This window comes from Phoca vitulina, unplaced genomic scaffold (assembly GCF_004348235.1).
Source record: "Phoca vitulina isolate PV1807 unplaced genomic scaffold, GSC_HSeal_1.0 scaffold10, whole genome shotgun sequence".
Lineage (NCBI taxonomy): Eukaryota > Metazoa > Chordata > Mammalia > Carnivora > Phocidae > Phoca > Phoca vitulina.
Window position 1 is genome coordinate 18,220,297 of NW_022589713.1, and position 9,812 is coordinate 18,230,108.

Sequence of the window (9,812 nt, forward strand, 5' to 3'; positions counted from 1 at the left end):
TTGACTGGGGGCCTTTGGCAAGTTACTTAACTTCCCTGTACCTCAGTTTCTTCATCTATAAAATGGGAATAGTACCAACACCTTGGATTTGTCATAAAAATGAAATGAGAGCATGCATGTAAACTTCCTGGCTCAAAATAAGTGCTTAATAAAAGGTATCTATTTTATTCCTTTATAATGATGCTGATGATAATTGCTGGAGTACACAGTGGTCTTTAGAGAGTGCTATCTATAAGGAAAAGGCCCTGTTACAGCATGTCTGTCTGTCTGTACAGTGCTGTAGTTTGTTCTACTTTGGAAAACCATTGGGCAATATCTTCTAAAACTACACATATGTCTATTCTCCTAGGTATTCACTCAAGAATACTAAAATTCCCTTTACAAAAAGAAATGTACAAAGATGTTGACAGCAGTTTTATTTATGATATCTCAAACCTGGAAAGAACACAAATGTCCATTAATAGGCAAACAGATAAGCAAATTGTGGAATATTATACAGCAATAAGGAGAAATTAATGTCTGACATATGCAACAAGATGAATGGATATCAAAAATATGTTATGCAGAAGAAACCAGACACAAAAGAGTACATGTTGTATGCCCCATTTATATGCAGGCAAAGTTAATCTATGGTGATGGAAATCAGAATACAGTTATACTTAGGAGTAGGTATTAAAGAGGAAAAAATATAAGGGGACCTTCTGAGGTGTCAAAAATGTTAACATTCCATATCCTTTTTTTTAAGATTTATTTATTTGAAAGAGAGAGAAAGAGCACAGTGGGGAGGGCAGAGGGAGAGACAGAATCTCAAGCAGACTCCCCACTGAGTGTGGAGCCCAACTCAGGGGCTTGATCTCACCACCCTGAGATCATGACCTGAGCGGAAACCAAGAGTCAGATGCTCAACTGACTGAGCCACCCAGGCGCCCTAACATTCCATATCTTGATCAGGGCGGTGGTTACATGGTGCATTGTATATAAAAATACATCAAGCTGTATACTTGAGATGCATATTGTTTACATATGCAAGTTACACAGCATACACACACACACACACACACACACACACACACACACACACCATTTTGGCATGAGGGAAATCCTCAGAAGGCCAGTAATGCAAAACACAAAACTCGGCCCTTCTCTTCCCCTTCCTCTGGACTTCATCAAAGATCGGCATCTAAAACTGCCCTCCTGCACAAAGGCTCTTTACATGGTGCCCATTTGTGGAGAGAAACTTGAGCAGGGAATGAGGACCAAGAGGAAGGGCTCTTTCAGCCACCCCTCCATGGGCCTTCTTGTGGTTCCAGACAGCAGGCCTTACCTTATAAGCTGGCTGCTGCAGATACAAAGGCCACTCTATTTCTAGTAAGGTTTATTACGTGTCTCACACAGGTCCTCAGCATGAGGAAGGTGACCTGTGTCCTTGCCTAAGGTTCAGCATCGTGGCTGTCCCGCCATAATGAGCAGAGAGTCCCAAATGCCAGGGGACTCTCAGATCCTGAGCTGGCCCTCCATGGTCCGGCCACTCTTCCCCACCTGCAGTCCCTTTCTTGGAAATTCTAGCTTTATGACAAGGAAAGGGGCATCTCTCAATTCTCTCTGTGGAGTGGAGGCACTTTCCAATGCCATTAGAATGCATTAAGTCAATCCTGGTGGGAAGCACTGAGTGACAAGTGGAGGACAGAGTCTCTACCCATCAAGACTTACTGTCTGGGTGTGGAGAAAGGCAACAAGGCAACTTTGAACAACAACATATCACGCTCTCAAGCATGGGGTGGGGGCGCCTAGTGGCAGGGTGAGGGCTGAAGAAAATGGCTTTGGGACATGGGAGTTATGGCCACGGGATACCAAAGGAAGCTGGTCAGCAGTTCCTGCCACCCTAGAATTGTCTCTCTGGGAGCATCCCAAAAGTCTTTGGAAAGGGAAGATCCCACATTGCCCAGGAACCAGCCCCATCTGCCTTTTCTCCCTGAGTTAGGCTCAACCAGGAGAAATGCCTACAACTGCCCTGCAGTCTGCCTGGTAAGGGTAAGGCACACACTCCTTGGGGCAAAGAGGTGATCGTGAACTTGAGGCCCAACATCAGTGAGGTATGGAGGAGCCCAGAACTCTAACCTACTACCTCCCCGGCCAGCCACCCACAGGGTGTGGGCGGTAGAATTCACTAAGATACCAACTGGAAACAGCTCTCATCTGTGAGTTCTTCCCCAGAATGGGTAGTGGCTTCTCCTCTCTCTCTCTCTCTCTCTCCCCCTCTCCACTTCCCTATTCTCTCTCACTCTTTCTCCCAAGCACATATTTGGGTAAGTGTCTCTGCTAATCCCAACCAGGCAGAATAATACCGGCTGGCCTGGGGCCTGGTGCTGTGTGGGTATGTGCAGAAGAACCAAGCACCCACTCGAGGCTGCAGTCTGTCGGAGTGGCAGGGAGTTCAGCTACAAAACAGAGAGGAAGCCTGTGAGTGGTCTGTGTGTGTTAAAGTGCCTCAGGGATATGTTCTGCACCTGAGCTTCCCAAAGAACTCTGAGTAGCAACCTCACCAAGGGAACATCCGGGTGGCAGCCCAGTCACCCTAACCCTGGGCCAAAGACATCAAAGAATCAACAGGCTTCTGGGAGTCAGACTTGCAGACAAGAGGTCACTCTGTGTCTTGAGATACCTGAGTGCCCGAGTGTGTAAAGAGGCTTAAAGTCCAGGCATCAGAGTGACACGTTTTCCACCAAAATGTGCAGGATCTGAACTAGTATGTGTAACAGGTGAGTGTGTGAGGGTAGTGGGGAAAAGGAGAACTGGAGGGGATACAGGGTTGACTGGAGAGAAGTGGATGGAGGAATGTGAGGGGGTAGAGAGACCTGGCGTCCATGGGGGTGCAGGAGGAGCTGGGAGTAGTGCTGACCGTTGAGGTGTGCAGTCGGGTAGGGATGTGCTAACGAACGCATCCAGGCTTCCCTTTTCCCGCCGCGCGCGCCGCAGAGGCCGTACCCCCAAGGACAGGGCTGCAGCAGGCTCAGGTCCTCTGTCCTCGCGCAGGGCGGGAAGCCCGTGGGTATTTCGGGGCCCCGCCAGGAAAGGGCACCACGGGACCTGGTTCGAGCAGCCGGCGGCGACGCGGGGCCAGGCGACTCGTACCCGGGAAGCGCTGCCCGCGTCGGGGCCGCTGGGCCGCTCACCTGGCAGGACCCGGCCGCCGGGATCCCGAGAGGCGCGGCCGCTTCGGCGCCTATTGCAGGATTCCCGGCGGTGCAGAGAGAAGCGTCTCCCTCCATCCCTCCCTCAGGGTCGAGTGAATTGCTCACGGCGGCTGTCGGGGCCTCGCGGGCGCGGGGCTGGCGTGGAAGCCGGGCCGCGCCCCGTCGGCGGGTCTCCCGCACCGTGTCAGCCCGCGGCGCCCGCGCGGGAGGACGGGCAGAAGGCACGGGCGGCTCCTGAGCTGCAGCTGCAGGCCCCGGGAAAACCGGGCGGAGAGGCTAGGAGCTCCGCCCGGCCCTCGGAGGTGGGCACCGCCCCGAGGTCACTGAGCTGGGGCTCGGCGTCGCCGCAATGCGGCGGGGAGAGAGGATGCCCCCCCCCCCCAACAAGCCTCGACGCGGTCTGCCTGCCGGACGGGATCCCGACCTCCCCAGGAAGCGGGGCCCTACCCAGCCGGCCCTAGAGGGTTGAGAAGTAAACCAAGGCGCGCCCCACTGCTTCCTGGAGAGATCAATACCTGAAAGGAGCAGGACCTGTCCACTCAGAAAATCCTTTAGTGGAACTCCTTCCTTTACCCCCACCTCCTACACACACACACACACACACACACTCTCTCTCTCTCTCTCTCTCTCTCTCTCTCTCTCTCTTTAAAGGCTGAAAAGGGAGCCGAGTTTGGAATTCGGGGAAGTGATGACACACAAAACAATGCTGTTACACCTGGCTGCTGCAGGCCAGCAGCGGAAATGCCTGTGAGGGTGAGAGAGAGACAAGGAGCCAGCCTGGGTGGTCAGAAAAAAAGAGGAGAGGAGAGGAGAGAGCACACACACACCCCCAGGTTGGGGCCAGACCCAGCTGTTTTTTCCCCTGCCCAGGCCAGGGGGAGGATGGGTGCTAGGGTGGATCTGCAGCAGCCCCAAACCTCACACCACTCCCACCCCTAGCCTGGGCATGGACGGGGGTGAGAAAGAAGAAAAGCACCTGCACTCCTGCTCAGGAGACAGCCACAGAGGTTTTTGAAGAGGTGCTGCTTACACCGGTGTATACTGGGAGCAGCGGGAGAAAACAATCAAGCTACTTTGAGCTATTTTCAATGGTGGGTAGAGGAGGGTATTTACTGAGGTGAGTTTAGGGGAGCCCTGTTCCCTCTTACTGTAATGGTCAGACCAGAATGCCCTGCTGCCCTCTCTGGAGTCATTTTCAAGATGCTGAATTCCAAAGAGCCCCATCACCCTGTCCTCCTTTGCTTTAATCTCAGAATCTAGATCAGAGAGCTGAGTGGGAAGCAGGCAACCCATGCAGGTGGCCGTGGGTGCTGGGGCCATAGGCCACTAAGGGCTCCTCAGGCTTCCTCAGAGATGGGGCAGCCTAGGAGGAAGTGGTAGTAATGAGGATTGGGGCGGCCACTCCGGCCATGCCAGTCCAGACATAAAACACACCCCTGCATGACACCCCTTCAGTCCACCTTCCTCCCCAAAGTACCCTGGCCCCCTCAGTACCAAGCAGTTTGGGGCATGAGGATTCAAAACACCGGATGGGCATCTCTCTCACACTTTAAGATTGCAGACCTTTTGTTAAGGCTAAGTTAGCTGTTAAAAAGCACAGTTGCCTTTCCTGCCAGCATTAATATCCCCTGAGACGATCTCCGGGCATGCAGGTGTGACTGGGAACCATTCAGACTTCTGCTGAAGGTAGGTGAGCATTCACCCCTCAGCCCTGGAGAAAGATCAGAACAAATGTCTTGTCAGGAGAGAGATTTGAATAAATGCCTCCCTCACAGCCTCTTGTTTTTCTTCCCTGTCCGTGACAGAATACTGACAAAGAAAGGGGTAAAGGGAAGAAAGGAGAGAGGGTAGGAGAGTGAAAAGAGAGAGAGGAAAAAGAAAGAAGATGCAACATCCCAGAACCACACTTACTGATAGGTGACACATATGTACCATTACATATCGTAAGCATAAATGTTTACCCCATAAATATAAATCTCACCTTGTACGTGTGCATACCTGTGTTTTTGCACCAGCACATGTGCACCTGGGCCGCTGGTATCTCACGTGTCTCAAGAACAGACCCTCCCCGTGACTTCTATATGTAATACCGGTGCACACACAAATGAAGTCCCCCAAAGCCCCGCAGCAACGCCCGTGTTGGAGCAGGACTAGAGTGGGGTCTACTTGGTGTTGTTAAAGCACACATCCAACTCGTAGGATTACAACGCGGATTCTGAGGAGGGGTCTGGTCCCTAGGTCTAGGGGCAGCGCAAGGAAGGGCAGAGGGGCTTCAGGCGGAGCTCCTGGGCGCCTCCTCCCCGATCGTCTCCCCAGCCCCATCCGGCCCAGTCACTCTGGAAGCGCGACGGACAGGCTAGGCCAGGCCGAGGTTTCTTGGTTCAGTGACACGCGTTTCTGGGCTGATTTTCCCAAAGCCACCGCGCAGCTCTCTCCACCCCACCGCCGTCCGGCCCCCTCGCCGTCCCGCCCCTCCCCCAGCCCCAAGCCAGAAGTTTAGCCCCGAGACCGCAGCAAAGGGCAGAGCCGGGGAGTCGTTTTCTTTCACCTGAAAGCCGCGAGGAGGCTTGGCGCGCCTCTCCTCGCTAGGGCCCGAGCTCCCTGGGCACTGGCCGAGTGCGGACGGACCCCGCCGGGGCCCTCGGCATCTCCCGGCCCAGTCCGCTGAGCGAGCACCCGCGGATTGCAAGGGCTTGCGAGAGCGTGAGCCGGGTCGTCCGCCGGGCCCCCTCAGCTCGCTGGGAGGGGGCAGGCTGGTCCGGGCTGCGCGGGGCGTTTACAAAAAGTGACTTGGAGATGAACTCGCCCGTGCGCGACTGGCCGCCCCGCTATAGGGGCGAAGGCGCCTGACGCAAGCGGAACTCGGCGGAGCCCATACGAATCAGAACTAAGCGAGGCTCCTGGCGCACTAGGGACTCCAGGAGGCAGCTCCGCCAGAGACGCGGGTCGTGCCTCGGGAAACCGGAGGGTGGGGGGAGGGGAAGAGCGCCGAAAAGAAAACCCACCGAGGCGGGGACTGGCCTGGGCGGGGAGGGGCGGCGGGGCCGGAGCCCCTCTCTGTTGGGCGGACTCCCCATGGCCAGAGGCTGAGCTCCACTCCCGCCGGCCGCTCCCTAGGGGAAGGGAAAGAGGAGAGGAGCGGAGCGAGAGGCCGCCAGCGAGCGAGCACGGGCGGCATCCGCAGTCTCCAGAAGTTTGAGACTCGGCCGTGAGCGGACTTGTGCGCCCGGACTCTGCCGAGCCAGCACCAAGGGAAAAGAGCAGGGGCTGCCTGGCCGCGGCGCGCCGGCTTTGTCATGATGGCCAGCTACCCCGAGCCCGAGGACGCCGCGGGGGCCCTGCTGGCCCCGGAGACCGGCCGCGCAGCCAAGGAGCCGGAGGCGCCGCCGCCGCCGAGCCCCGGCAAGGGAGGAGGAGGCGGCGGCGCCGGGACAGCCCCGGAGAAGCCCGACCCCGCTCAGAAACCCCCGTACTCGTACGTGGCGCTCATCGCCATGGCGATCCGCGAGAGCGCCGAGAAGAGGCTCACTCTGTCCGGCATCTACCAGTACATTATCGCCAAGTTCCCGTTCTACGAGAAGAACAAGAAGGGCTGGCAGAATAGCATCCGCCACAATCTCAGCCTCAACGAGTGCTTCATCAAGGTGCCGCGCGAGGGCGGCGGCGAGCGCAAGGGCAACTACTGGACGCTGGACCCGGCCTGCGAGGACATGTTCGAGAAGGGCAACTACCGGCGCCGCCGCCGCATGAAGCGGCCCTTCCGGCCGCCGCCCGCGCACTTCCAGCCCGGCAAGGGGCTCTTCGGGGCCGGAGGCGCCGCGGGCGGCTGCGGCGTAGCGGGCGCGGGGGCCGACGGCTATGGCTACCTGGCGCCCCCCAAGTACCTGCAGTCCGGCTTCCTCAACAACTCCTGGCCGCTACCGCAGCCGCCCTCACCCATGCCCTACGCCTCCTGCCAGATGGCGGCGGCCGCTGCGGCGGCGGCGGCGGCCGCTGCCGCCGCGGGCCCGGGCAGCCCGGGCGCGGCCGCGGTAGTCAAGGGGCTGGCTGGCCCGGCCGCCTCGTATGGGCCGTACTCACGCGTGCAGAGCATGGCGCTGCCTCCCGGTGTGGTGAACTCGTACAACGGCCTGGGAGGCCCGCCGGCCGCGCCCCCGCCGCCGCCGCACCCCCACTCACACCCGCACGCACACCATCTGCACGCGGCCGCCGCACCCCCGCCGGCCCCGCCGCACCACGGGGCCGCGGCACCGCCCCCGGGCCAGCTCAGCCCCGCCAGCCCGGCTACCGCCGCGCCCCCGGCGCCCGCGCCCACCAATGCGCCGGGCCTGCAGTTCGCCTGCGCCCGGCAGCCCGAGCTCGCCATGATGCATTGCTCTTACTGGGACCACGACAGCAAGACCGGCGCGCTGCACTCGCGCCTCGATCTCTGAGAGCCCAGCGCACGCCGGCTTTGAGGATGCAGGGACGTGCGACGCCGGCCTTAGCCGCAGCCGCCGCCGCCGCCGGCCGGACCACGCGCCCTCTGGGGCCATCTTCTGAGCCAGCGTCCAAGGCCCTCTGCGCCTCCTCGCTCCCCTCAGCTCGTCTCGCCCCTCTTTTGTCTCCTCCGCTTCTCCTCCTGTTGCTCGCCTCCCTGCCCTCTCTGCCCTCTCGCTCCCCCCCGCCTGCAGGCCGCCTCTCCGCGCGCCTTCTGCAGGCCTCGTCTCCTCCCGGTGCCCCGGCGTCCGGGCTGGACACCCCATGCCAAAATTCAGAGCGGAGAGGAAGTGCCGGGGCCGAGGTGCAGCCGGGCGTCGGCGGTGCAGACCTCTTGGCCTTCTCACACAGGTCGGTGCGCTCGCGCTCGGCTTTCCCCGCCGGGCTGCCGCGCAATCCTTGGCTGGAAGCGCCGGTCCGGGCGGGCAACGAGACCCGCGCCGCCCGAGAAAGGGACGAACGTGTGTTTGCTCCACGTAGGCTCTTGGAGCGGTTCAGAAGCCGCTTGCCGGGGCCCACTGGATGGGGCGGGGGTTGGGCCCGAGCGGGGAGCCCGGCTGCCTCGCTCGGCGGCCTGCGCTAGGGTTTACAGCACATCCCCGCTCCGAGACAGGCTGCGTGTCCTCCGCTCTCCGTCTCGGCGCTTCGGGCACCTCCAGGCCCGCGGCGGCTGGCTAATGTTTCGCCCAAAAGATCGGGAGGGCTGTTTTAGATAACGTTTTAAAATATTTTTTTAAGGAAAAAAAAAAAACTAACCGGGAAAACCGGCGAAGTATTGTGGCCTTGGAGTTTGCTAAAGCAAAACATGAAAATCTCTTCCAGGAGATTTGAAGTAGAATTCCTGTCGGGCCTTCAAAAAGCTATGTTCAGAGAGGTAGGAGAATATGCTCAGTAAAAGTTGGTTTCCTTTACGAATTTGGGGGGAGGTTCCCCCCCATCTGTCTAAAAACAAATCAAAAACAAATTTCCCCGGATCTTCCGATGCAAGTTCAGAGTGCCGGGAGATCATTGCCTGCCTGGCGGACGCTGCAGGGACGGCTCGTCCTCTCTCTGATTTTTGTTTTGCAAACGTCTTACTTCTCCCACCTTGGGCAGGAGAAATGCGAAACCTGGCAGCAGTCGGACCAGGCGGCAGCAGTCGGACCAGGCGGGCTTGTGGCCCGGAGCCGGCTGGCCCGAAAACCCTAGACCTGGTTGTTCTGTAGTGTGTCGTTTGGAGGACCAAATTTTCTAGAAAGAACTAGAGCACTTTTGTTGTTTTGTTTGTTTGTTGTTATCGTCTTGTCAATTCCCAAATAAATTTTTTGTTCTTTCTTTTAACACGGACTTACATCATTTCTGCCTCGCCTAAGTTTGTTCAGCAGCTGGTTACAAGAGGGAGATTTCCAGCCAAGTTTTATCCTTTTTCAGATAAATAAGGGCTGACGGCAGCCCGAGTGGAGGGCGTTTGTGGTTGTTGTTGCTGCTCTGTTTTCCGGGGGATTGTTTGTTTTCTGTGTCATCGCTGGTCTGTAGTGGCTATTTAACGTCATCAAAGAGACTTTATCAGTCGTGGTTCGTTCACAAGCGCTGGGCGTAGGTAGGATTTGTTGGATTTTTGCACCTATTCAAGTCTGTATTTTACCTCTTATGCAGTCGTACTAGGTGTATGGACTGTGTGTTCATTATATTGAACTCATACGTTTCTATTTTTCCAGACAAATATACTAACCAGGAGAGCTTATTCCAAATAGATAAAAATCCTGTTTGGGGAAATGTTCTATAGGCTGCAAACCTCTACACAAATGTAAGGAGCGACTTACATTGATTGCCTTATTATTTTTTAATAATCAGAATTCATTTACCTTGACTTATGTGTAAGAGATTTAGGAGTATCAGAGAGGAATGAACATACTGCGTGGCTGTAGAAATCTGTTTTCTTTCCCTTCTTTTCTTCTACTGAGACTCTCCCAATAACGAATTCAGACCGGTGCTTCCTCGCAGGCACACGGGCATTTGACCATGTTGCGGCCCTGGGAGCTCAAGGGGTATTAGGGGTGGTCGGCCTTCAGTCTGCTGATGAGATGACAGGTATCAGCCAGCTCTTCCCTCCACTGCGGTGCAGCTTGGGCTGGACCCCACTCCAGCCATGTGTCCCTC

At 57.0% G+C, this 9,812-nt stretch overlaps 2 protein-coding genes across 2 annotated transcripts; one reads left to right on the plus strand and one right to left on the minus strand.

The window, feature by feature from the left end:
- Window positions 1–429: 429 nt before the first annotated feature.
- On the minus strand, window positions 430–5,842 carry FOXL2NB (FOXL2 neighbor). Its single transcript, XM_032409163.1, is given in 3 exon segments — window positions 430–435; window positions 2,986–3,173; window positions 5,743–5,842. Coding segments are annotated over 3 exon segments (294 nt in total).
- Window positions 5,843–6,490: 648 nt separating this feature from the next.
- FOXL2 (forkhead box L2) lies at window positions 6,491–7,627 on the plus strand. The gene has a single exon (XM_032408343.1). The coding sequence runs from the start codon at window positions 6,491–6,493 to the stop codon at window positions 7,625–7,627; it is 1,137 nt and encodes a 378-aa protein (XP_032264234.1).
- The last annotated feature ends 2,185 nt before the right edge of the window (window positions 7,628–9,812 follow it).